Source organism: Pipra filicauda, unplaced genomic scaffold (genome assembly GCF_003945595.2).
Source record: "Pipra filicauda isolate LSUMZ 115617 unplaced genomic scaffold, ASM394559v2 scaffold261_size1826302_pilon, whole genome shotgun sequence".
NCBI lineage: Eukaryota > Metazoa > Chordata > Aves > Passeriformes > Pipridae > Pipra > Pipra filicauda.
The window spans coordinates 364,062-390,369 of NW_024104378.1; the positions used below are offsets into that span (position 1 = coordinate 364,062).

The following is a 26,308-nucleotide window of genomic DNA, read 5'->3' on the forward strand; positions in this document are numbered from 1 at the left end:
TGACACTATGGTATTCAAACCTCTGTTGGATTTCTGTGGAGCATCCCCAACTCTCTCCTGTTTGAGGGTCAGTGTTTTGGGATGGGATGCAGGATGCATCCAGGGACCTGGTGACATGATTCCAGGATGCTGTTGGCTACCCGTCATCCCTGTAGGCACTGGGTGACACCACAGTGTCCTAGCTCCAGTTGGTTTTATGTGGAGCATCCCCATCTCCCTCCTGTTTGGGGATGGACCTTTTGGGGTGGGATGTGGGATGTGTCCAGGGACCACAGTGCCATGATGCTGGGATTTTTTGCCTGTCCATCACTTCTGTAGGCACTTGGTGATGCCACAGTACCCAAACTCCAGGTTTTACACAGTTGGATTTATATGGATCATCCCCATCTCCTCCTGGTTGAGGATGGGTGTTTCAGGGTGGGATGTGGGTCATTCCAGGATGCATCCAGGGACTGTGGTGATGTAATGCTGGGATTCTGCTGTCCACCCAGCATCCCTGTAGGCAGTTGGTGATTGGTACCCAGACCCATTCCCATCTCCCTTCAGGTTGGGGATCAATGTTTCAGGGTGGGATGTGGGTCATCCCGGGATGCATCCAGGAACGCAGTGACATGGTGCTGGGATGATGTTGGCTGGCCATCATCCCTGTAGGCACTGGGGGATGCCACGGTACCCAAACTCCAGCTGGACTTATTTGGAGCATCCCCATCTCCCTGCAGGTTGGGGATCAGTGTTTCAGAGTGGGGTGTGGGTCATCCAGGGAGGCATCCAGGGACCCATATAGTGACACAGTGCCAGGATGTTGGCTGCCCACCATCCCTGTAGGCAGTTGGCGATACCACAGCACCCAAACTCATCCCCATCCTCTTCCTGGTTGGGCCTCTTTGTTTCAGGGCAGGATGTGGCTGGTTTGGGCACCCTTGGGTGGGTGCCACACACCATCCCAGCCCCAGCCATCCCTTCCCAGCCCCATACATCCCTCTCCAGCCCCATCCATCCCTCCCTGGCCAGGCTGGAGGTGCCAAGCCGTGGCACAGGCGAGCGTCGGGTTAACTTTATCAGAAGCCCAAGAGCCGTGAAGGCGTGAAAGAAGAAATTAGCCTAACAATGTTTCATTTACAGCGAGAGAAACGATTTGTTAGCTGGCGATTGTTTCTGAATATTATCAGAGCCTTTTTAATTGTGCTGGAACTGAAATTAGCAGAATTAGAATAAATTGCCTTCCCTTCTCCGGCAGCCTCTTTATTCACGCTCATTGTTGTCTGCTTTGTATAGATTATGGGCTCTTTGTTCTCCTGCTGTAAATATACATGCCTGGAGTCACGGAGAGCAGCTGAGGTCTGCAGACGGGGTGTCCCTGTGCCGATCCCGGTGCCGGCAGTGCCGGATAGGGCACCGGGCAGCCCCCGGCACTGCGGCGTCGCGTGGCACGAGCCATGTGTGCTGCTGGTCTGGCCTTTCTTGGCTGGGGATGCTGCGTTGCCATGGAAACGGCTGAGAGGGATGGCAGGGCTGGTGGGGTGTCCCCCGCGTGCACCCCCTTTGCACCTTGTCTGTACCCTCTGTGTCCCTGCAGCATCATCCCCCTTGTGTCACTGGACAAGGGGTGTTGGGGACCGTTTCTGGGATCCCTTTCTGGGGCAGGTGACGGTGGGGTTTTGGGTGGGAGCATGAGTGATACCACATCTGTGTGCCTGTAGTACGAGGGAACGCCACTCTTTTCCCAGGTAGGTGTGGGGCTGATTTCCCATGATGTCTGGGTGGGACCAGACATCCCTCAGGATACACCTGGAGCAGAAGAGTGGCCACCTCTGCAAATCAATGAGGGACCCCAAGGACCTCAGAGATGGCCAGGCAGAGGGTTTCCCTTGCCTTCGCTTCTCATGATTTGCAGAGCTGCAGGGCATCTCCTGCTGGCCCCCAAGGCACTGGCATCCTAATTTCCCAACTGGGGGTCTTTTCCCTGTGGTTCTCCCCCCAACCACCATCTCTGTGTCCTGACAGGTTCCCTGGCAGCGATGGAGGAAGGCGAGGACGGCCCAGTGGGGGAGAAGAGCCCCTCGGAGAGGGACGGGGCCACCTCAGACCACGAGGGCTCTGCCGAGCACGACTCCTCCAGCCCCCCCAGCAGTGAAGGTGAGTGAGGGGACTCCTCGTGGTGTCCCCACACCATGGGGACAGGCTCTGCCACCAGAGCAACCTGCTGGGCATGCTAGTGGCCTGGGCACCATCTCTGCTGGTGGGCAGGGTGGGAATTAACTAACGAAGTAGCCACCCACCCTGTGAGGCTGGTGATTTAGTGAGGACCCCCCCATGTCCTTGGGGTGCTCTGACACTCTGGGCACCCTTAGGACCCACTCGGAGCAGCACAGACCCCAAAGTCACGTCCCTTGGGGTACAAAGTGACCCCTCCCAGGGATGCAAAGTGACTCTCTGGGGTGCAAAGTCCTATATTTTGGGGTGCAAAGTGCTCCCTTGGGGTACAAAGTTCCTTCCCCCACCCAGGATGCAAAATAACCCCTTGGGGTGCAAATTCACATCCCTTGAGTTCAGAATGACCTCTTGGGCTACAAAGTGACTCCTTAGGGTGCAAAGCGACTCCTTGGAGGAAAAAGTCGCATCCTTTTGGGGTACAGAGTGACTCCTTGGGGTGCAAAGTCACATGCCTCGGGGTACTTCCCAGGGTGCTGAGCAGCCCCTGAGGCTGCAGGTGCTGGCACTGTCAGTGACACAGATGGGCTGGGGGCACGGGGCCATGGCTCCTGCCTTCCTGCCCACGCTGCCGCCAAGCTGCCGCCGAGCCGAGCCGAGCTGTGCCGCACCCCAAAGGTGGCTGCGATTCAGGGCCGGGCTGAAACAGTCCCCAGATATCCTTTAAGTTCCTTCCTGTGGAGGTGGGGGCAAATCCCAATCAGTTAATGTTTGCAGTGCCCTTTGAGATAACCGCGCCAGGGCAAGGCTGCGCCGGCTCATGGAGCCACTGGGCCCCGGCACAGCCGCAGCTCCTGAAAAACCCCCACTGCTTTCAGCTGGTGGTGTCCCCCAAAACCAAGGGAGCTAAGCCACAATGCACCAGGGAACCACACCAGCACCCTGCTGTTGGGGCAGGAAAAGACCCCGATATTCGAGGCAGGGAAGGGATCCCAATAGCTGCGGCAGGGAAGGACCTCAGTAGCCAGGACACAGAGGAACCCTGGTATTTGAGGCAGGGATGGGACCTGGTAGCTGAGGCAGGGGCGGGCCAGGGCAGGGAAGGGACCCCAGGGGCTAGGACAGGGAGGGACCCCGATATTTAGGGTGGGGAAGGGACCCCAGTAAGTGGGACAGGGAGGGACCCCGATATTTGAGGCAGGGAAGTGACCCCTGATAATTGGGGCAAGGAGAGACCCTGATATTTAGGGCAGGGAAGGGACCTCAATACCCAGGGCAGAGAAGGGACCCTGATAGCTAAGGCAGGGAAGGGAGCCTGATAGCTGGACAGGTAGGAGACCCTGATCACTGGAGCAGGGAAGGGACCCCGATATCTGGAGTGGGGAGGTCTCCTGGCAAACTTTGCTCAGCAGCAGAGGAAGCAAGCGGCTCTTATCTGATGGGGGAGCCGGGCTGGGGGCTCGGAGCCGGGAGCTGGGGCGCAGAGCTGCACCTGGCACTGGCCTGCCTCGATAAAGAGGTGATAGCAGAGATAACGCCGAGCAGCAATAACGGCCACTAAAGCTTTCAGCGCGATGGATAAAAATCGATATGCCAGGCACTTTGATTTATAGCCAAAAATAATAGGACTTTTATACCCGGTGATTGATTTATTTGATGTTAATCATTCCGCTTATCACCTGTATTAATAATCTCCAATGCTGGTGACGTCACCCCTGGGCGTTCGCGGTGGCGCCGATCGATTGGGCTCCATGCTGGTTATCCGCCCGGGACGCCAAGGCAAACATGTACTTTGGGCACTAATCTTCCACACTGTCATATGCAGATTGGCTTTATCAGCCCATCTCCAGCAGCAGTTAATGGAGAAAATAATTGTTATCAAGTTGCTATGAATACGCCACAAATAGAGCCGTGATGGGAGCGGGGCTGAGCCGGGTGACGTGGGACCGCAGCAGGATGAGAGGGAGGTGGCAGGTTTTTGGGAGGTGGGTTGGTAAATCCTTGGGGTGGATGTGAGGGTGGACTTGGCTGGGTCATCCCCAGGGGAGGTGAGGGAGTGGACACTGGGTGAACCCCTTCCCTGTGCTGATCCCAGTCCTGGGGTGCCACTGGTCTGATGGTCCCAATCCCCCCTGGGATACTGCCTCTGAAATTCCCTGCTTGTGACCTCCTGCCTTTCCCCTCCTGCTGCAGAGTCTAGAGACACTCCAGAGAGTCCAAAGGAGCCGGAAAAGCTAGATCCTGGAGAAAACCCACAGGAGCTGGACACGTGGAATGGGCCAGGTGAGTCCCTGGTGTGAGGCCAGTCATCCCACTCTGTCCCAGTATCCTGACTGGATTGTGGGCTGGAGCAGCCCCCAAGCATTTGCCTCTTGCAAACACCAGTATGAGGAGGACTGGGAGCACTGGGAGCTGGGCAGGCTGCAAACAGCAGCACTTCTGCTGGAGAGGAGGTGCAGGAGGTGGTTGTTGTCCCTCATGTCCCCAAGGTGCTACTGGGACATTAAAACCCAAACTGGGAGCAGCAGGGATGCCATCCCCCAATCTGGCATCACATTCGCTGGCACAGGGAGGGTTTGGACCCATCCTGCGTCACACTAGGGCACTCTGCAAACCTCCTGGCAACCACAAGAGCGATGCTCGCGTGGTTTCGTGATGATTATCTAAACCCCAAGGAGCAAATTCAGCCTCTATCTCCCTGCCGGCATCTCCGTGCCGGGGCCGCTGGCACAGGGGCAGCCCAGCAAGGCCCGGCATGCCCTGTGGGTACCCCGTGCCCTATCACCCCCTATCTCCAAACCCACAGGGTTACGGGGCTCTGCTGCTCAGATTCACAGAATCGCTGAGTATTTGGGGTTGGAAGGGACCTCTGGAGATCATCCAGTCCAAGGCAGGGTCACCTGGAGCAGGTGACACAGGAACACGTCCGGGTGGGTTTGGAATGTCTCCAGAGAGGGAGATTCTGCCCCCTCCCTTGGACAGCTGTTCCAGCACTCTGCCACGCTCCATGGAAAGTTCTTCCTCATTTTGAGATGGAACTTCCTGTGGTTTAGTTTATGGCCATTGCTCTTTGACTGGGGTTGTGGGTGCCTGTCCACTGGGAATAGCTCCCAGCGGGTGAATGGGGATGGAACTGGGGGCCTTGAAACCCCCAAGGGTGGATGTCCCAGATTTTGGGCCCTGTTGGTGCTACCCACACCCTGCTCCTCCTTGGGGAGCTCCCAGCCGGGAGATGCCTTTAGATGTAGTTTTGGAGCAGTGTGTTAGGAAGGGGCAACCCCGATACAGGGCAGTGATTGCCCTGCAGTGACAGATGCCACGGGAAGGTCTCAGTGTGTCCCCAGGGCAAACAGCCTCCGGTGTGGGCTGGGTGATGGAGGAGCCCTGGGAAGTGCCGGCTGCCAGCGCACGTGCTCCGGCAGCTGCCGAAATCCCCACGGCCCAGCATGGAGCCCTGGCCCTGCTCCCCCTTCCCGCCCCATCCGAGGGGAAGCTCTCGCCGGCCCCGCTGATATCCTGGCCCTTCCTGCGTGCCGGGCAGGAAGGAGCTGCGAGGCCACCCCCCAGCTCCTCCTTATCTGCTCCCCAGCCCTTTGCCCTCGGCACCGCCGTGCTCCTGGTATCCCGGTGCAGGGAGGGAGGGGGCTGTGACACCAACCCCATGGGTGCCCCCATTCCCAGGGGGATCACCAAACCACACAGCCCCTCATCCCAATAGCACCACCAGCTACAGGCTCCCAAAAGGAACCACAACGCCTCGGCTGTGGCCCTGGTGCCTCCCTTCCCCCCTCCCCTCACCGAGTGGGTTATTTGCATTCTTTATGTAAAAGAGATTTTATTATCACCCTCTCCCAGCCCATCTCTATTCTGGTAATTGGAGTGGTATTAATTTCGGTGTGGCGGGGAGTTGATGGCGGTCCGGCGATGCCGCAGCGATAGGGTGTTCCTTTCGCACCAACCGCCGCGATAGCCCGTCTATCAGGAGCTCTGCAGGCTCTGCACTTATCAGGGATGGAGCTGGCGAAAAGGGAAACTCGGAGCAGCCTGAATTTTCTTTTTTATCTGGCAAGATCCGCCGTGTGTCAGCAATGGCAGCTGCGAAGATGCAACGTGCAGGGTGGGGGCCGGGGCTTCCTTTGTTCACCCTCCCGCCTTTCCCTGGTGATTTTTGGGGGGTCCCTGGGTCACCCCTGCTGTGGTTTGGTGGTCTGGGTCTCCCAAAGTGCTTTCCGTTGTGCTGGAGGGGATGTGGCATTCCAGGAACTCACCATGGGGCTCCTTGGCCCCACATGCCAGGAATGAGAAGGAGGGGTTTGGTTTATCTTTGAAATGACCTTGTTCCCTGGAGGGGGCTGCAGCTCGCCTGGCCGATAGGCAAATTCCCAGGAGCTGGAGGCTCCAATCCTCAACTTGGGAGCCTTTACAGATGTGCCACCACTTCATTCAGGGTGCTGGGACACCCTGACTCAGTTCTGCTTCCCAACAGGATCCCAGGATGGAGCATGGACATCCTTTGTGCTCACTCTGTCCTCTAGTGGGACTGGAGACAGGATGTCCCTCCTCCCCAAATTCCCCCACACCATCCCAAATTCCCCCAAACCATTCCCCACAGCCCTGCCAGCCATGCCTCAGATTTCCATCTTTCCTGCTCTTTTCTGTTTGTTCTGGAGCAGGGCCGGTAGCAGGAGCACCCACAGGCTCTGACTCCCATCCCGGGGCTGTCCCATCCCTACCCAGCCAACCTCACCAATTCCAGCCTGTTTTCCCAGGGGGATAAGATGAAAAGCTCCAACAAATTTCACATGAAGCTGGGGCAGGAATGGAACAGAGCAGAGCCTCCATGAGGGACAGGCTGCTCAACCGCATTACAAGCCACTGGAGAATCCCCACTGGGAGCTGCTGGGAGGCTGCACCCCCTGGGAACTCTGGATGGCTCTTGCCTTTCTGCCAGGTGGGATGAAACTTTTTGCTTTTGTCCCTGTGGGAACACCATGGGCCTCTGATAGGGATGGGATGGAGGAGATGGGGCTTTTGCATTATACCCCCTGGCTGTGTCCCACCACCTTCCCAGGGGATTCCTCACCCCCTTCCCTACATCGGCTTCACTGTTTGGGCTCCACCTTGCTGAACCCCAACCTATGCTGCTGTCTTGCCTGTTTGGGCTTTATTTAATAATTAATTAATAATTATTAAATATTAATTTAATATTGACATTTACTCTGAGCAGTAATGATGGCTCTGGGTTAATTACAGTGCCCAGCAGAGGCACCTCTCCTCACCCCCCACCCTCTGTATGGGGTATCGGGAGGACACAGACCAACTCCTAGTTTTTTTGGTGCATCTAATTAAAACTCCAGAGTCCTTTTTTTACCCCTTTCCCCCCACCTCCCCCTTCCCTTCTCCTCCCTGTCCCCTTCAGTTGTGTTTATCTGCGCCACGTCTCCTGCTTCAATAATCTCCGGCTGCCCAGAGTTTGTCTGGAAACCTCAAGGTTTATTATCGGGGTGAGCAGGGCACAATGAGGGGGGACAGCTCGTCCGGGCGGGGGACACGGCCCCTGCCACATCTGCCCCATCACTCCCCCTTCCCCTCCACCCTGGTATGTGTGGGTGGGAAAAATTATTCCAGCTATTCCGTTTTATCGCTGGGAGCTGAGCAGCAGATAGTTGTGTTTGTGGTAGATTGCCGGGGGATGGGGGGAAGTTGGGATTCAGGGAATTAGCCCCCCAACCCTCCAAAATCAAGGGGTCCCCAGGACCCTGAAATCCCCCCCTGCCTGGCTTGTGTCCAGCAAAGGCATATGCCAAAGGCAGAGGGATGTTTGGCATCAGGATGAGAATGATCCCAGCAGTGGTGGTGGCACCTGTCCTGGATTTGGGACATGAAAGGGGACCTGTCCCTGCTGGGGTCTGTTTCCACAAGTCCCTGCCCTTGCAGGGTCTGGGGTTGTTGTAGGGTGGAGGGGACAGTTTGAGGACACTGATGGGGTGCAGGGAGGCTCCGACTGGTCTGGGGACATTGCGCAGTGGAAGGATGATCAGACTAGTTTGGGGACACTGCTGGGGTGGAGGGATGCTCAGTCTGTTTTGGGAATACTGGTAGTGTGGGGGATACTCAGGCTGTTTTGGGGACACTGACAATGTTGGAGAAATCCAGACCAGCCTTTCCCAGAGCCCGACAGGGACATCCCTGTGCCAGGCAGTGCCAGAGGCAGCTGTCAGTCACTCACTGCCTTGCTGCTCTGCCCTGGGTGGATCTGAAGTCTGGTGGGTTTTGGGGCTTGGGCCCCCCTCCTCTATCTGGGTACCCCCGGGGGTCCTCCCTTGCCCCCACAGGCGCTTGGGGCTGTGACAGTGACCCCCCCCCCGTGGTCTCCTCCCCTTTTCCGGAGGGGATATCAACCCTCTGCATCGGCTCCAGGGGCCCCTTCACTCCCCTTCCTCCCTCTCTTGGCTTCCTGCCCCCCCCCGTGCCAACCCGACCCGCTGCCTGGCACCAGCCTGGGCAGGGCTGGGTGGTCCCAGGACAGAGCAGGGACAGTGGGTCCCTGGCACAGGGATCCTGCCACCCTGGCAGCCCCAGGGAAGCCAGGAAGTTTTCCACCTTCCCATCTGTCATGAATGCTTTCTGGTGTTTTTTCCCAGTGTTTATTTCTGTCCCCCGCCCTGTGGGCACGAGTCCCATTTATTTCCTGGGATGGGTACTCCCTTGTGATGAGGACCCCTGGGGGGACAGGGACCACCTTGGGATGGCAGAACCTGGCAGTTTGAGACCCCTTGGGATGTGGTCTAGGAGTGGGTACAGAGCAGGGACAGATGGGCCCTGGCACAGGGGTCACACCACCAGGTGACCATCAGGAGGGAAGCCAGGAAGTTTCCCTCCTTCTCATCTTCCCTGAGCTTTTTCTAATCTTATTCCCAGTGTTTATGGGAACCTGCAGGCACAGGTCCCTTTTGTTTCCTGGGATGGGGACCTCCTTGTCATGAGAACTCCTGGGGATGGGGGCCACTTCGGGATGGGGACTCCCTGGGGACAAAGACCCCTTGGGATGGGGACCCTCTGGAGACAGGGACACCCTTAGAGCTCCATCCCAACAAGGCACAGCAACACCCCAAACGCAAACGTCCCAGGGAGGCTTATCAGGCCGCATCCTGCTGGGGCAGGGCAGCCTGGGATATGTGGGACACGAGGGAAGGGCAATCCTGGGCAACACGTGGCACAGCCAGTGCCTGCCCCACTGCCAGCGCCTGCCAGCTGTGCCCCACAGGTGGCGAGTGGGTGCCAGGCCCTTTTGGAGTGCAGCACCTCCTGGGTCCCCCTGCCCCCTCGGCAGCCCCTCCAGGTGCCAGGAGGTGCCCGCTCCATGCCGGGGTAGGTCACGGCTCCTCCATTATCCGGGGGCAGGGTTCAGCCCGATAACGAGTCGCTTTTGTACTCGGGCAAAAAAAAAAATCAATACATTGCAAGCGATGGGCAGGAGTGATAAAGGCAGAAATCCCCCCTCGGCTCCTGCCCCACTGGGGCAGTGGGGTGTCCCCTGCCTCCCAAATTGAGGGACAGAGCCCAGCTCTCCCACAGTTATCCCTTCTCCTGTCCGTGGCAGCTCGGCCAGAGCAAGCCCAGGCTGAGCCCAAGCAGGCACAGCCCAGCAAGGCTCGATTTAAACCCTCCTCACTCCTTTGTCGTCCCCAAGGCTGCCCTGATTACTCGAGCACCCAGGATGGCAAAGCCGGGATAATCTCCTTAGCCCCTTTGGAGAGATTTCCCTTTGTGAGCGGAGGTGAAGAGTGGAGATGCTGCGTGTTCACAGCTTAAGACTCTTCCCAATCGGCTCCCTCCATCTTATCGGAGCGGTGCCATCACATCATTTCACTAGTTGAGTTGTCAGGATTTATTCCTTCCGCTGCGCACTCGCCGCTTCTAAAAACAGCAGCTGGGGCACGCGGCGGGGACGGGCCAGGGCTGCCAGGGGGAACTGGGGCTTCTCTGGCTTGACTTTCCCTGGACTAGAGCGGGAGAGCCCTGGGAGGTTGGGTACCCATGGATGGATGGATCCATCCCACTGCCGGGAGCAGCACAGAGCCAGGCCAGCTCCTGCAGCCGCCTGCATTTGCTCCTGGATGCTCCAGAGATGCAGCCACATCCATGCACCTACTTTTGCTTTCCTTGGGGGAGTGAGCAGGAAGGAAGCACAGAAGGGGCCCACACAAACCTACTCGTCCCATCCCATCCTGTCCCCTCCCATCCCAACCCAAGCTACTCCCACATCCCTTTGCCCCAGCTGCATCCATAGGACTTGAATCATATCCAGACAAACTGCTCTGTGTCTTGGCAGGGCGTGGGCTGAGAGGTCCATCCAGCCATCCATTCATCCATCCTTCCCAATTCTCCCTTCCATCTTCCCTCCTCCCTGGGTGTTCCCATGCCATGGGACATCCTGTGCTGGGATGAGAGCAGACACCACCAGTCCGTCCTCATTTTCCCAGTCTCTCCATCACCAGGGCTCGTGTGGGGACCATTCCCAGCGCATGGTCCCCCAGGGCTGGCACCAGGCACTGTATTTAATCAGAGCAACATGGCTGATACTGGGATGGGATCCCATGACGCCCCCATAGCAGTATTTATCCTGATAGTATCCAGGCAGCTGCAAACACTGCGGGGACCTCCGAGTCCAGATTCCAGCAAGGGGCAGAGCAGTTTGTTCAGATGTGATTCAAATCGCGTGGATGCAGCTGGGGCAAAGGATGCAGGAACTGATTGGGATGGCATGACATGGCATGAGTGGGTTTGTCTAGGCCTTGCTCCTGCAAGGAAAGTAAATCTGGGTACTTGGATGTGGCTGCATCTCCAGAGCATCCAGGAGCAAACGTGGGTGGCTGCAGGAGCTGGCCTGGCTCCGTGCTGCTCCCGGCACTGCAATTAATTTCCCTGGCCATAGGAAAGCTGTGGGTCACCTTGCACAGGGGCTCTTGCCATTCATCTCCATCACACCCCATGTCAGGGCGATGCCTCACAGCTTCCTTCCTCCCATGTGCCCACCTAGAATCCTCAAGATCCACAGGGAAGTGAGTGCCAGCCATGCTCAGCCATTGATCGCAGGTGCATGGCCATGGTGTGATGACAGGATTAATCTTTGCTCCCTGGCCAAGCTCAGCCTATTCCTTTGGAATCTCTGATGGGGAGATAAGCTGAGGCACAGCCAGGCAGCCCCAGGGGCAGGGAGCAGCCCCACACCCAGTGTTTCAGCAGCGATTGGAGCACCGGGGTCTGTGTCAAACCAGGCAGGTGCACCTGGCTCACCGGGGGCTTTTCCCCCCTTCCTTCCTTCCTTCTTTCCTTCCTGCTGCTTTTCTTTTCAGCCTAAAGCAAACAGGCAGGTCCCTGCCCAATTTGGTTAATGATCTGGGAGATAAACCCTCCTCCAGTGATAACCGGGCACCGCCTGCCTGAGACTGATGGCCAGGTGAGATACCTGGGGGGGTGTTCACGTGCTGGGGGATCCCACAGAGAGCTGGAGCCCGTGGACTTTGCTCCCATACTCTCCAGGACAACCCCCCAGGCTGGCACCGGCTCTTCCCAACCTCCCAGCATGCAGGTAGGGGGATGTGGCTGAATCCAGGGAGCAGAAGGGTGGGATTGCTTCCTGCTGCCCGGTGGTTCCCATGTGAGGACACAGCCCACTAGCTTTGGGCCTTGTCCCAAGTGTGGACAGTGTGGACACACAGCATATCCAGGCCTCCCAGTCCCTCTCAGCATCATTTTCCCTGTTCTCACACATCAATGCTGTGTGCTTAGTTTGAAAAATCACATTTTCCCTCCTCTTTTTTGGTGCTGTGTCAATGTGAGAGTGAGTATGGCAGTGGCTCTGCCTGCCCTGCATCCCTGGCATGCCCCCTGCCCCACATTCCCAGTATCCTCCCACCCTGCATTCCCAGTGTCCCCCTGCCCATGCCCCCATCAACTCCACCTCAGGATAGGGAGGAGGAGGAGGGATGAGGCATTTGAGGAGCCGATGGGATTTATTCCCTGGCACAAACAGACCCTGAGAAGGGGCAGCAGCTGCCTCCTGGGTGCATCAGGTACCACAGGGGCTGTGATTGGGCACAGGGACACCCACCCGAATGAAGAACCCCTGAGTACCACTGGCTGGGTTCAGCATCGCTGACTGGGGTTCCACTGCCCCATTTTTGGGTGGATTGAGGCACTGGCTGGGGTTCCAGCACCCCATTTTTGGGTGGCTCGAGGCACTGGCCAGTGTTGTGGCCGTGGGGTGCTGGCGGGAGCGGGGCTGGCTCTGGCAGCACTATTTTTGTCCCCCTGTCTGGAACGGTTTTCTCTTTATCAGCGCCTGCGTGTTTTCTCTGCTGGGGATTGATACACAGAAGATGAAGTGCTCTGACATGGGAAGTGTCAGGCGAATGCTCTTATCTCGGAGACATGGTCTCCTGACCCAAACGCCGCTGATTACCAGTGAGACGGGGGGAAGGGGGGGCAAAAAGGGGGGGCACGGACAGGGGGAGGTGGCGGTTGTGCTCCGTTCCCCAAAAGCAGCTGGGATACTCGGGGTGACAAAGCCAGGGGGGAGCCACCACTCTTGGGGCTCTCCTGGGGGCTTGGGCCTTTGCTGTCACCTCCTCAGAGCTGGGATGAGGGAGGAGGGTGGGAAGCATGGGGATGCTGAGGCTGGAGTGAGTCCAACACCAGCACATCAGGAGTCAGATGGGAGAGCAGTGGAAATGTGGAGCAACGTGCACCACATGACGGTCTGACTGCCCTGCTCAGCCCTGAGGACACTGTGATGGTCACTGCTCCCTGCCTAACCCCAGGTCCTTTGTGGGGACGATCAGCCAGATGAGGGGCTGCTGCTGCCCTTCCTCAGGGTCGGTTTGTGCCAGGGAATAAATCCCATCAGCTCCTCAAAGGCCTCATCCCTCCTCCTCCTCCTCCCTATCCTGAGATGGAGCTGATGGGAGAATGGGGAGGGGGGATGCTGGGGATACAGAGTGGGAGGATGCTGGGAATGTGGGCCAGGTGGATGCCAGAGGTGCAGGGTGGGAGGATGCCAGGAATGCAGGGCAGGCAGAGCCAGTGCCATGCTCACTCTTGAAACTATTTTGCAGGGATGAAATCCCAGCTAGAAGAGCTGAGATCCCCTCAACCAGGGTGGCTTCTGGAGCTTTTCTGGCTCCAGGCCAGCTCTGAGGGCTCCCAGATTGAGGACTGTGGGAATAGGAAGACAGGCATTGGGAATGCCCCAGCAGGGCAGAGGGGCCATGGCAGAGCCCATCCCTCCCTTCACCAGCACGTGCTGGAGGCTGCAGCACAGAGGTGGAGGGTGCACGTGCCAAGCACAGGGACCAGCCTGGTGACCCCAAACCCCTGGGGGACCTTCAACACCTTCACAGACCTCCTGGGGGGCAATAGGTTTTGCCAACAGGCACTGGCTGCTCCCCTGGGATGCACTCGGAGCTGTGTCCCCAGCGACCCAGTTGGGTGTATGGAGGGGACCCAGGGGTGACAGTGGGAGCTGGGTGATCACAGGTATCACCACCCAGCACTTCCAGTCACTCACCTCACCTCACCCCAGCACCGGGAGGATCCAGATGTCAGCCCTGCTAATAAACACATCAGATTTCAATCTCCGCAGCCATGGGATCGCTTTATCCTCCCTGTGCTCTCGGCTCCGAAAGCAATTTTGCCTTCAGAAAGAGCAGCCTCCTCCCCACCCACGGGACTCGGGCACAGGCTGCCTCCACCTCGGTGCCCCTGGGGCTTTAGGGGGGCTCTTTGTCCTGGTGTGGCAATGGGGGGACTCCACTGCTTTCCTGGGGTGGTAGAAGCATTCCCAGCCACAGATGGGTGCCCTGGGTTGGGTTTGTCACGCTGTCCTCAGGGAGCAGCTTGTTTTTGGGGCACAGCAGATGCAGCGAGGGGCAGCTAGCGCTCATCCATCTGGATATTGGTTACCTGCCATCTTATCTGCGCTCCCAAAGACAAAGGCACAGTTAAAACATTTTAGAACAGCCTTCATAGCATATTAACATGTTATCTAACCCATTAAACCAGAGGCTTATCAGATAATCAAAGCCATTAAGCCCTGAAGCTGCTGCGACTTTGGGTGCGGGGATGGGAAATGCTCCTTCCGCTCCACCGCCGGCCCTGCCCGGACCCCCCGTGCCGTGCCGGGACCCCCCGGCAAGCAGATGGATCCCACCACCCACCACGGACACGCAGCTCTGGGACACCCACCAGCAGCTCTTGGCCCCAACTGGATGGCCACCTCCCCGGGGATCTGGGGGTGCTGCAGTTTGGGGAGTTTTGGGGGGCGTCGTGCTGATGCTGTGCCTGTTTCCCTGCAGATGAGCTGGATCTGGAGGTGCAGGATGGGGAGAGACGAGTGCGAACCCGCAGGAGTCTTCCCGAAGGCTTCTCCTGGGGACCCTTCCAGGGCAGCATCCACAGCGAGCCGGCATCACCGGGGCATGGGGACACGGTAAGAAGCCACCCCCATGGGGATGGTGGCAGGGGAAGTCCCAAACAAACAAATTGTTTGGGAATAGCAATCCATTTGGGATGGATTTTCCCTACCCAGGCTCCTCGCTCCCTGAGAATCTCCTGGTTTGGGTGCCCAGGAGGTTTCCCTCCCATACGCTGAGGTGAGAGTGTTCCCATGGGCAGCAGGTCAGGGTGCTGGCTGTCCCCTCTACATAGCTACAGGTTGCTTGGTTATTTGTGGATAGTCATGGGATCTGCATTTCCCACCCCAAATTTGCTCCCTGGGGACTCTGATTGTGCCTGGAAAGCACCAGCAGCAGTGGTGAAGGGGCAGGAAAGGGGGCACCAAGGTGGCACCAAGGGGCTGGTGGCTGTTAGTGGCTGTTGGTGCCATCACTGGGGTGAGCAGCAGAGGACGGGGGGTGTATCTATGAATGTGCACATGGGTGTGTTTCAGGCTCTGGATCCTCATATCCTGGCCACAGCCTTCCCTCCACATCCCCCCCGAGCCACACACAGGCAGCTCAAGCCCAGGATCCTCGAGGCCTGGCTCCATCCCCACCTCTTCCTCCTCCTCCTCCTCTCTCCCTCGCTCTTCTTTTCTTTTCCTTTTCTTTTTTTTTAGCTCAGGCCCGTTTATCTTTGCTGAATTAAATCCTTGATTAACCCTTATCTGCCCAGTTTGGCTCCCTATCTCCCGGTTGGCGCCGTGTGTCCAGACACCCGGTACAGGATGATTGATTTCTCAAAGATATGCGCGGCTTTTTTCTGATACTTCATTTATTGTCTAAATATTTTTGCTCCCATTTCAGCAGCTCCCTTATCGAGCCCGGCTGATGATTCCCAGCCCTGCTCTCCTCTGCCACTCGCCTCCCTCCCTATCTCTGCTCAGGGAAGGGAGGAAGGAATCGCAGCCCCATCCCTGATATGGGCTGTCGCCCTCAGGTCCCTTCGTCTTTGTTGCTGGCGGCGGGGTGGGCGTGCAGGGGGTCCCCCCCAAATCCTGCCCAGCTCTGTTCCTCATCTCCGTGTGGGAGATTATCCCACCCTGGGCTTTTAGTGGGAGCTGGGAACACTGGATCGCTTTAATGCATCTGTGGCATCGTGTGTGCCTATGGCTTTGCTAATGGAGGAAAAGGAGAAGGAGGAAGAGGAGGAGGAGGAAGATCCCTGCCTGCCCCCAGCTGGTCCCACAGGGGTCCCCCAAAACATCAGTGCTCAGAAGGGCGTGGAAACCCACTGAGAGCCAGCCTGGGGGTGCCAAGGAATTGTGGAGCCCCCCTGGGGCTGTCCCCCAACTCCATCCCTGCCCCATGTCCCCCCCAGCCACCCAGCCCAGGGTGCAGTGAGGGCACAGGGCCGTGCCCATGCGCCATCCCGGTGGATGCGGAGCAGATAGGGTTTCTGATGGTTATCAGCTGGTGTGGAGCGGAGACACCGACCTCTTTGTTCCAGGGAGAACAAGGAAAGGCTTGACGCAGGGGCTGGGGCCGCTGAGGGGAGCTGGGGTGGGCACCCTGGGGTGCTGGGAGCACTTTGGGGTGCTGGGAGCTCCCTTGGGGTGCTGGGAGCACCTCGGGGTGCTGCAGGACTCCTGGGCACTGCAGGGACCTCCCTCCATCAGGGGGTACCCACAGCTTCCCCCATGCACAGAGCAAAACTCCAAAGGGACCGTCCCCTCCCTCCTCCACTACGGTCCCCAAGGGTGCTCAGCCCACAGCACCCATCCCTGTGTCCCATGTGCCCATCCCAATGTCTCCAGCCCCCATGGGCCAGGTGGGTTCCCCCAGCACTGTGGGCCATGCACATGCATGTTCAAGCGCCTCACACACGTGTGCAAGTGCCTCACACGTGTGTTGAGGGGGTTTATCACACTGCTGGCACTCGGCTCCTGGCAGTGATAAGGCCCCAACCGGCTGCTACTGTCAGACTGAGTTGGAGGGGTTGGAAATATTGGGATGGATAATTAGATTTCATATCGTTACTGCAGCAGCCATCGGAGGATCAGAGAGATTAATTTCCCCCCCCTTATGCTCATTAATATTCATTAGAATGCAGGGAGGCAGAGCTGGGCAGGGGCTGAGCAGGGAGTGCTGTGGCCACCCCTGGCAGCCCCTCAGCATGACCTCAGCCTGTTTTGGGGAGTGCTGTGACCAGCCCCGTCAGCCCCTCCCCCTGACCCCAGCCTGGCACCCCCTCACCGTGACCCTGGCCCATTTCAGGGAGCGCTGTGACCCCCCTGGCAGCCCCTCACTGTGACCCTGTCATGTTGTGAGGAGCGGTACTGACCCCCTGTCCCTGCCCTGGCAGAGCCCACCCGTGACGCTTGTGCTGGAGGACGAGAGCTGCTGGCTGTCCCGCCTGCCCCTCGTGCCCGGAGAGCCCGATGCCAACGCCGTCATCTACAGGAAGGGTCGGTACCACTGTCTGTGGGGGTTCAGAGGGAAAGTGTCCCCATCCATGCCCCCAGTCCCAGTGTCTGCTCTCCGTGTCCTCCCACTGGTTGTCCCTGGGCTTGTCCCCGGGCTTGTCCCTGTCCCAGCCTCTCTGGCTGTCTGATGCCAAGAGGGCTGGGGAGAGTCCCAGCAGGGATGGGTGCAGGGATGGCACAGGTGTAAGGATGGGTATAAAGATGGGTACAAGGATAGCACAGGCATGGATGTAAGGGTAGACTAAGGGATGGATATAGGGATGAGTGCAAGAATGGTGTAAGGATGGATGCAGGGATGGGCACAGGGATGGAAACAGGGAGAGACATAGGGGTGGGTGCAAGGATGAGTATAAGGATGGACGCAGGGATGGGCACAGGGATAGAAACAGGGAGAGACATAGGAGTGGGTGCGAGGATGGACGTAAGGCTGGACACAGGATGGGCACAAGGATTGGCACAGGGATGAGTGCAGAGATGGTTGTAAAGATGGGCACAGGTATGGGTGTAAGGGTGAACTCAGGGATTGGCACGGGAATGGGCGTCCCTGGATATGTGCAGGGATTGGCAGAAGCCAGAGCTGCGGCTCGGGACAGGCACGGCCGTGCAGGGCTCAGACACGGGCAGACACTGCCATCTCCAGGCCGTGGCTGGGAGGAAACACCGGGCACTGCCGGGACAGCGGGGACAAGGCGGGACAGAGGGGACAGGGTGTCCCAGAGCCACGCGGGCAGCAGGACGGGGTCCAGGGATCCACGCTGACCGCTGTCCCCCCATTCCAGATGAAGCTCTGTGGTGCCGGACCACACGCGCGCTGCGGGAGAACGAGCATGTGAGCGCCTTCGTGGTGGCAGAGCCACTGGCTGTCCCCAACCACGGGGTGAAGGCGGAGCCCAGCGAATCCCCGTACCCGGCAGCACTGCACTCGGACATCCAGCTGCTGCCACAGCAGGCCGGCATGGCTGCCATCCTGGCCACCGCCGTGGTCAACAGTGAGTCCTGGGGACATGTGGAAGGGACATGGCCCTGCCAGGGCTCCCAAACCCATAATACAAGTGATGCATGTCCCTTGTCCCTTCCCTTTTGCAGAGGACGTGTTCCCGTGCAAGGACTGCGGGATCTGGTACCGGAGCGAGCGCAACCTCCAAGCCCACCTGATGTACTACTGTGCCAGCCGACAGAGCGCCAGCGCTGGCTCACCAGCCGTGGATGAGAAGCCCAAGGAGACGTATCCCAATGAGCGTGTCTGCCCCTTCCCCCAGTGCAAGAAGAGCTGCCCCAGTGCCAGTTCCCTGGAGATCCACATGCGGAGCCACAGCGGTATGGCATGGCACGGCACGGCACCTCTCGTCTGGGTGGAGGGGCAGGGAGGCTGTGGGGCGGCAGCAAGGTGATTTGATGAGGTTCTCCCCATTTGGGTCACTGGATTGGGGCAGCTCACTTTTACGTCTTCCACCATCTCAGCCCTGTAAAGATGGAGGGATTTGGCCCTGTGGGGTGTCCCTGTGGTCCCCATCGCCCTTCCTGAGCGTTCGTGTGTCCCGCAGGAGAGCGACCATTCGTCTGTCTGATCTGCCTGTCCGCCTTCACTACCAAAGCCAACTGTGAGCGGCACCTGAAGGTGCACACGGACACCTTGAATGGTGAGTGTTCCCATGGGAACACCCCTGTCCCTTTTGGCACAGCCTGGGGATGGGTCCTGGCTCTTCCTGCCCTGCCAGGTACCCACTCAGCCCATGCCGTGTTCCCAACAGGTGTTTGCCACAGCTGCGGCTTCATCTCCACCACGAGGGACATCCTGTACAGCCACCTGGTCACCAACCACATGATCTGCCAGCCGGGCTCCAAGGGCGAGGTGTTCTCCCCTGGATCAGCCCTTCCTGCTGCCAAACCCGTAGCTCCTGGTGAGTGCTGGGGCTGCGGCCACAGGGCACTTGGGATGGCATTGGCACTGAGGCCTTGTACCCAACAGGCTCTGGTGGCAGAGAGGGAGGTGGGAATGGGGCAGTGTCCCTGTGTTGGGAATGGGGAACAGGGTGAGCATCCCTGTACTAGGGGTGTTGGTAACAGGGGCAGGGCAGCATCCCTATGCTGGGATGTTGGGAAAGGAGCAGCATCTCTGCGTGAGAAATATTGGGAATGGGAAATGGGGCAGGATCCCTATGCCAGGGGTGCTGGGAATCAGAGACAGAGCAGCATCTCTGTGTAGGGGGTGTCAGTAATAGGGGATGGAGCAGCATCCCTGTGCCAGGGGTATGGGTAACAGAGGTCAGGGCAGCATCCCTGTGCCAGGATGTCAGTGACACTGGTGCCTCTGTCCCCTGGCAGGGCTGAGCCAGCCGAACAACGCGTCCCTGCGGAAGTGCAGCCTGCCAGCGTTCCTGCCCGAGGGGCTGCCAGCGCTGCCCCAGCACATGGTGCTGCCCGGCCCCCCACCCGGCCCCCCACCCGGCCCTGACGCCACACTGCCCCCAGCACCACCTTCCTCGCCCCCTGATGCCAGGGCTGGCAAGCTCTCACCACCAGCCCAGCCACAGAATGGGGAAGGGCCTTCATCAGCATCATCCTCCTCTTCCTCCTCCTCCACCTCCAGCGAGACTATCCGCATCAAGGAGGAGCCTGCCAGCAGCCCAGTGAGCGAGGCGGAGGCACCGAAAAGCGGGGAGGGGGCTGGCAGCCCCGACGCGGGCTCCCGGACCTCGTCCCCCCGCAGCCTGCCCTCGGCCAAGGTCAAGTCAGAGCTCACCAGCCCCACGCCGGGCTCCAGCCCGGTGCCCAGTGAGCCAGGGACGGGCACAGCCGGCGGCACCGTCTTCCTCCCCCAGTACGTGTTCGGCCACGAAGCCGCAGTGGTGCCGCAGGCATCGGAAATCCTGGCGAAGATGTCAGAGCTGGTGCACAACCGGCTGAAGCAGGGCCACGGGGGCACGGTGCCACCCACCATCTACACAGGCACGCCGGTGCCCAAGGGTGCCACTTGCTTTGAGTGCGAGATCACTTTCAACAACATCAACAACTACTACGTGCACAAGCGCCTATACTGCTCCAGCCGGCACCTGGCCGAGGACAGCCCCCCCGGGGCACGCAAGCTCAAAGCACCCCCTGGGGCGCCCAAGGGTCCTCCTGCCCCGGGGACACTGCTGTCCCCTCCGGTGGGCAACGGGCAGGGGACACCAGCAGGGGATGGGGACACCGGCCGCGATGCCACACCACTGACCACTGTGCCGGAGGTGAAGGCAGAAGAGGGGAGTGGTAAAGCAGGGTCCCCCGAGGCAGAGGGGGGATCTGGGCGATGCAGCGAGGACAGCCAGAGCCCCGGCAGCTCGGCGGGGGACGAGGGGGATGAAGACCCCAGCAAGACGTTGTGTGAGGCCTGTAACATCCGCTTCAGCCGCCACGAGACCTATGTGGTGCACAAGCGCTTCTACTGTGCCTCCCGCCATGACCCCCCCCTGCGCCGCCCCGCCGCCCCCAAAGTGCCCTTCCTACCACAGCCCCTGCGCACCCGCAAGCGCCGCAAGCTCTACGAGATCCACGGGGCCGCTCACCGACCTGCCGAGCCCCCACCGGCCCCCGACCCACCGCTGGCCCCCGACCCAGCCAGTGCTGCTCCCTCACCTCACGCCAGCCCCGATGCCGAGGGTCCCATTGACCTGAGCAAGAAGCCACGGTGGCAGAGTGAACCGGCACCGGCTCCGGCACCGCTGCTGCCCTTGGCTGACTACCACGAGTGCACCGCGTGCCGCATCAGCTTCAACAGCCTCAACACCTACCTGGTGCACAAGAAGTACCAGTGCCCGGCCACCCCGCTGCAGCCCCGCACCCTCGAGCACCTCCAGAAGATGAAGGGGGCCATGCCCGCCCCCCTCAAGGGGCGGCACAGCCCCGGCAGCCCCAATGAGGGGGACCCTGAAGGTGTGCAGGTGAGGGCAGCCCCGGCGGGCAGCCCCAGCATCCCCTATGCCGGGGCGGACTCACTGCAGCGTCACCCCAAGAGTCCCCTGCCACCCCCGGGGGCGAAGGGACCTCTTGCTGCCTGTCCCTACTGTCCCCTCAACGGGGCCATCAAGGGCGACCTCCTCGAGCACTTCCGTAACACCCACGGGCTCTTTGTGGCCAAGCCGGCATCGGCCGGGCAGGGGGTCCCCGATGCCCTGGCCCTTGGTGCCAGCAGGACACCAGAGCCCCCTCTGCCCACGACGTCACCCCCTCGCCCGCCTGCCCCCCGCCTCCGCCGGGACAGCTGCAGTGCCAAGGAGGGCCAGGATGGCGGCGGCAGCCCCCGGCCCCCCGCGTCCCCTCGGCCCCCCCCCTCGCCTGGAGCCCCCGAGGCACTGCGGGAAGCTGCCCGCAAGCCCCCCACGCCCCCCGCCTACACGGACAGGGGGGTGCAGACCCCCCCGGCCAAGGCTGTGCCTGGCCCTGTGCCCAACGGCAACCACAGGTACTGTCGCCTCTGCAACATCAAGTTCAGCAGCCTCTCCACCTTCATCGCACACAAGAAATATTACTGCTCCTCCCACGCTGCCGAGCACATCAAGTAACCCCCCCCATGCCCCCCGCCATTGCTCGGGGGGCTGCAGGGGCTGGGGGACAGGGGACCAGTGCCTGACACCCCTCCCTTGCAGGGGTTGATGGCAGGGAGAGGACCCCCAGGAGGCTCTTCTGGGGCAGCTTCAGCATCTGGAGCCCCAAACTTCACCCCGGCTCAGGGGTCTGAGGACCCTGTGGTGGGGAGCGTGGTGCTGAGGGGGGTCAGCCCCCACCTCTGCCCCGAAACTGAGGCAGGGGGAAAGTGCTTAGCCTTGCCCTGGGGGCTGTGGGGAGGCTTTGCCCCCAGGTAGACACTACAGGGTTGAGATGGGGGGTATGGCATGTCCAGACCCTGGAAAACATGGAGCTGCCCCCACTGCAGAGCGGACCCTGCACAAAGACAGCACTGTGGGGGTGAGGATGGAGCTGCCCTGGGAACCGTGTGTATAAGTGTGTACAGAAATAAATATGTCTAATAAACACCTGTGTGAGGGTGGGGGACACTGGGGGGGCTGGCATGGCCACTGTCACCCTGTGGGGACAGGGAATGGGGACAGTGGCAATAGCAGGGCAGGGCATGATGTCCCCACACTGTCGTTGGCACCCCTTGGTGGCACCTACATCACCCCAGGGGGGTCACATATCTATGCCGTGGGGCAATGCAGCCACCCCCAGACTGGGTGCAGCTGGTGCTGGCTGCAGGCTGATGGCTCATTAATTATCAGGCTAATTAAGCTCCCACAGCCGCAGGTGGGGCTCAGGTCTCCTCCCACACCAGCAGTTCCTGCACTGGAGCTCCAGACCGCTGCGGTGGATGCCCAGGTGAGCGTGGCCCAGGTCATGAGTTCCCTGCAGTGTGTCATGGGGCACAGTGTCCCTAAGGACCCCCAGAGCACGGCTTCTCACTTCCCCACAGCTCCCAGTAAGCACAGGCGGGCAGTGGGTTGTTCGCCCTCATCCTGCCCTGTCTGGCAGGGATTGTGCTTTAGGGACCTCTCTGGGCTCCCCCTCCCCTCTCAGGGACAATCCCCAAGAGTCAGGTCGATGGAACCCAGTGCCCCCAGCTCTGTTTGTTTCCCAGTTGGTATCCCTGGAGCTGCTGGGCGGTTGTGATCCCCATGGACGTGGCCAGGGCAGCACCAGTGCCTGGGGTTGTGCAAAGCTGGCGGGTTACAGCAGCTTTCCCTGCACAGGGCTGCCAAGGGGGCTGAGGACCCAAGAGACTGGAGCACCCCCTCCAGGACAGGGGCAGTGTCCCTCTGTGCCAATCCTGGACAGCTTGAAGGAGCAGGGACACCTTTCATCCCTTCAACTGGAGCAAGAACAGGATTGGTGCCAGCTGCCACAGGCCAGTGGGTTTGGGGTTTGCCCCATCCCCTTCTTGTGGTTGTCTGCAATGCTGGAGGGGTCTCAGCTCTGTGCCAGGAGGTGGGAGCCAGTCTCTGGGTGCCAGGGAGGAGGGCAAAGGCAGCAGCTCCCTTGGGAAGTGTTTGCAACAGTTGCCCTCTTCACGTGCTCTTACAGCAGCACCCCTGAGTGCCAAGTAGTGCGAGGGGCTGAGCGTCTTGTGTGTCCCCCCCCTGCAAAGATGACACAAGATGCAGCTGAATTCAGGAAAACTTTATTTAAATAAATATATTTACAGAGCAGCAGCTATTCCAGAGCAGATCTGGCCCCGCTCAGACAGCGGAGTGCAAGGAGACATTGTGGTGGGCACCGCCTCAGGCATTGACCTAGCGGGGTGTGGGATCCCCAACGATTGGGGGGAACGGAGGATGGGGGACAGGACACCCAGCCCTCACTGCAGCATCTTCCTGCGGGGCAGGGCTGAGAGGCTGGAGGGCAGGGCTGGGAGGCTGCGGGGCAGGAGGTTGGGCAGTGACAGGCTATTCTCCTCTTCCTTCTGCTCCTCAGTGGCATCCAGGAGCTGCTGCATGTAGCAGGAGGTGCCAAGCAGGGCATGGCCTGTGGCCTGCATGGTGAACAGTGTCCAGCGCAGAGCTTCCCTGGGCAGGGAGAAAGGGGGTGAGCGTCCCTCCTGGCATTCCACGGAGCAGGGTGGGCAGTGTCCCCACTCCCAGAGCCATCCCAACCCCACAGCACTCACTTCATGAGGCGCCGGGCGCCGTAGCACTGCAGGTCGTAGGACACGCTGTAGGTGCCATAGAGGGTGGCTTTGACGTTGAGGCAGCCTGGGTCCCTCGGGTGGGTCTTGTACAAGTCAAAGGTGACACAGGCAACATCGATCTTCCGAGGGGGCTTGCGGGACAGGCCCAGCTGGTAGCCAGGAGTCTGGGGAGATCAGGGCCATGGTCACCCAGTGTTACACCACCCTCCCAGTCCCACCTCCCCACCGATTACAGCATGGAATAGACAGACTCAGCTGGGGACCAGGAGTCTGGGGAGAGCAGGTCACACCCAGTGGCACCCCACCCTGCCAGTCCCACCTCACCCAGCATCCCACCTGATCCCAGCATGGGATAGACAGGACAAACTAGCCTCCTGCTCTCCCTCTCAGGTCCACTCACCTTGGGGGCATCCCAGCTCTGCCCCTTGCTCAGGGCCATCAGCACCGTGCCCTCCTCCAGCGTCCGGAAGAACGACTCAGTCTCCACCACAGTTCCATCCTCATCCAGCACCAGCGAGATGGGACCCAGCATGGCCAGGGCACTCTGAGCCTGCAGGGGGCCTGGGAGTGAGCAGGGCTAGGGGCAGCCAGCCCACCTCCCACCTGGGACAGACAGACCCCCAGCTCACCTGCTTGACCAGCTCAGCAAGGCTCGGGGCCATGATACCCTTGCGCAGGCTCCGGTCCCAGTTGCACACACGGAAAGGCCGGGGCCGTGGGGCTGAGCTTGCCAGGAGCTGCTGGGTCATGGAGGCACTTGCTGAGACACATCTGGGGAGGGATACAGGGATTGGGGTGTCCTGAGTCCCACCACTGTCTCCTGCCACCCCAGGACTCAGTGGGGAGCAGCACATCACTTGGGGAGTAAAGGGGTGCCAAAGCAGGGAGGGCTCCAGTGTCCCCAGTCCTGGGAACAGTGGCTCCATAGCACTTACCTGGAGACAGGGGCAGCCAGGCGCTGGCTCAGGGATTTGGCATAATCCATCTTTGCCAAGAGCACGGAGCAGCCTGTGGGGAGAAAGAATTCAGCCCTGGGCAAGGGTGGTCCTGTCCACTCCAGGAGACCTCTTCCCACCAACACCTCTCACTCCTCTCTGCTCCAGAAGAGCTTCCTAGTGGCACTTCCTGTGCTTAGCTCTGGTCCCGCTGCCTTTACAGGGGCTGTTCCTGCCCTTTGGCCAGCAGTGCCCGCCCGGCCAGAGTCCCCTGCCAGCACAGCTCTTGCGCAAAGGGACACACGGGGCCCTGAGTCAGCACTGGAGCAAAGGTGAGACACCAGCACTGGGATGTGTTTACACCCCAGGGTCTTCAGCAGGGACAGCCAGGGCATTGGGAGTCAGAGACACCCCTGGGAGCACTCCCAACCCTGTGGATCGAGAGATGTATCCAGCCAGGAGCCTGCTGGGGGGCTCCAGCCAGGGCCCTCATAAGGAGGTCCAATGGACCTGGATTGTCCCCGTCCCCGTCCCCGTCCCCGTCCCCGTCCCCGTCCCCGTCCCCGTCCCTCACCTGCAGCACACACCAACACCTCTCTTCCTTGGATCACCCCCATCCCTCCCACCTCACCTTATATACCTGTCACAGACACTCCTCCCACCCGGCCACTCCCCTCCTGCCTCAGCCAATCCCCTCTGGGCGCCCTCAGGGGCCAATGTGTCACTGCTGGGGTGGTGGGCGGTGAAGAGGAATCTGAACTGGTGCCCCTGTGAGCCTCCTCCCAGGGCCCCCAGCGAGCCCCTCCCAGTGTCCCCAGTGAGCTCCCTCCCAGTATGCACGTTCACGTGGGCACAGAGCGTGTGCATCCATGTTCATACATGTCCCTGCACATGCCTGTCCCCAGGTACACCCGTGTTCTACCCATGTGCATCCCCTCCAGATGTGCAGGGGTGTGTGCACAGATGTGAGGGTGTGTGCGCCCACGAACATCCTCGTGTGCTCCCTCGTGTACAGCCTCGTGTGCTCCCCCTGTGTGCACGTGTGTGTGCACCCATGCACCTCTCTGCCCCTCCATGTGCACGCGTGTGTGCCCATGAACGTTTGCACACACACGCCTGCACGTGGACATGCACCCACACACGTCTGTGCACACGCGTGTGCCTCTCTCCCTATGTGAACATGCGTGTTTGCACCCATGTACATCTGTACATATACGTGTGTGCACGTGTGGGCACCCAGGCACCTTTCTGTCCCTCCGCGTGCTTGTGTGCCCATGCACAGCTGTGCACATGTATGTGCACCTCCTGCACGCCCGTGCACACGCGTGTGCCCCCTCCCCGCGTGCGCGAGTGTGCACCCACGCACACCCCGTGTGTGCACCCATAACCATCTATGCCCCTCCAAGTGCATCTGTGTGCACCCACGAACGTCCGCGCACACGTGTGTGCACGCGTGTGTGCACGTGTGTGCGTGTGCGCGCATGCCTGCACGCCTGCACAGCCACATGTGTGCATCTCTCCTCTGTGCACGTGTGCGCGCTCGCGAGCACCTGAATAGCCGCCTCTGCCCCTCGCTCCCTGCGCGCTCACGCACATCTCTGCCCCTCCGAGAGCCCGCGTGCGCGCCCCCGCACGTCC

At 60.0% G+C, this 26,308-nt stretch overlaps 2 protein-coding genes across 3 annotated transcripts in view; one reads left to right on the top strand and one right to left on the bottom strand.

The window, feature by feature from the left end:
* The window catches only part of ZFPM1 (zinc finger protein, FOG family member 1), a 36,453-nt gene extending 14,366 nt beyond the window's left edge, over window positions 1-22,087 (top strand). The window contains exons 2-10 of the mRNA XM_027719790.2: window positions 2,005-2,136; window positions 4,345-4,434; window positions 14,511-14,644; window positions 16,957-17,059; window positions 17,857-18,066; window positions 18,164-18,394; window positions 18,622-18,717; window positions 18,829-18,978; window positions 19,403-22,087. Of these exons, the coding sequence (XP_027575591.2) occupies window positions 2,005-2,136; window positions 4,345-4,434; window positions 14,511-14,644; window positions 16,957-17,059; window positions 17,857-18,066; window positions 18,164-18,394; window positions 18,622-18,717; window positions 18,829-18,978; window positions 19,403-21,618 (3,362 nt within the window). The 3' untranslated portion in view covers window positions 21,619-22,087. The remainder of the gene's footprint in view (window positions 1-2,004; window positions 2,137-4,344; window positions 4,435-14,510; window positions 14,645-16,956; window positions 17,060-17,856; window positions 18,067-18,163; window positions 18,395-18,621; window positions 18,718-18,828; window positions 18,979-19,402) is intronic.
* Window positions 22,088-23,212: 1,125 nt separating this feature from the next.
* On the bottom strand, window positions 23,213-26,275 carry CIDEC (cell death inducing DFFA like effector c). Of its 2 annotated transcripts, none has more exons than XM_027719791.2 (6): window positions 26,221-26,275; window positions 24,671-24,743; window positions 24,365-24,506; window positions 24,136-24,285; window positions 23,715-23,899; window positions 23,213-23,613 (listed from the first exon to the last, which is right to left on the bottom strand). In XM_027719791.2, the coding sequence occupies exons 1-6, from the start codon at window positions 26,264-26,266 to the stop codon at window positions 23,406-23,408; spliced, it is 804 nt and encodes a 267-aa protein (XP_027575592.2). In that variant the 5' UTR covers window positions 26,267-26,275; the 3' UTR covers window positions 23,213-23,405. The 2 variants fall into 2 exon arrangements, with proteins under 2 accessions (XP_027575592.2, XP_027575594.2); XM_027719793.2 differs by lacking the exon at window positions 26,221-26,275 and adding an exon at window positions 25,245-25,249.
* Window positions 26,276-26,308: the final 33 nt, after the last annotated feature.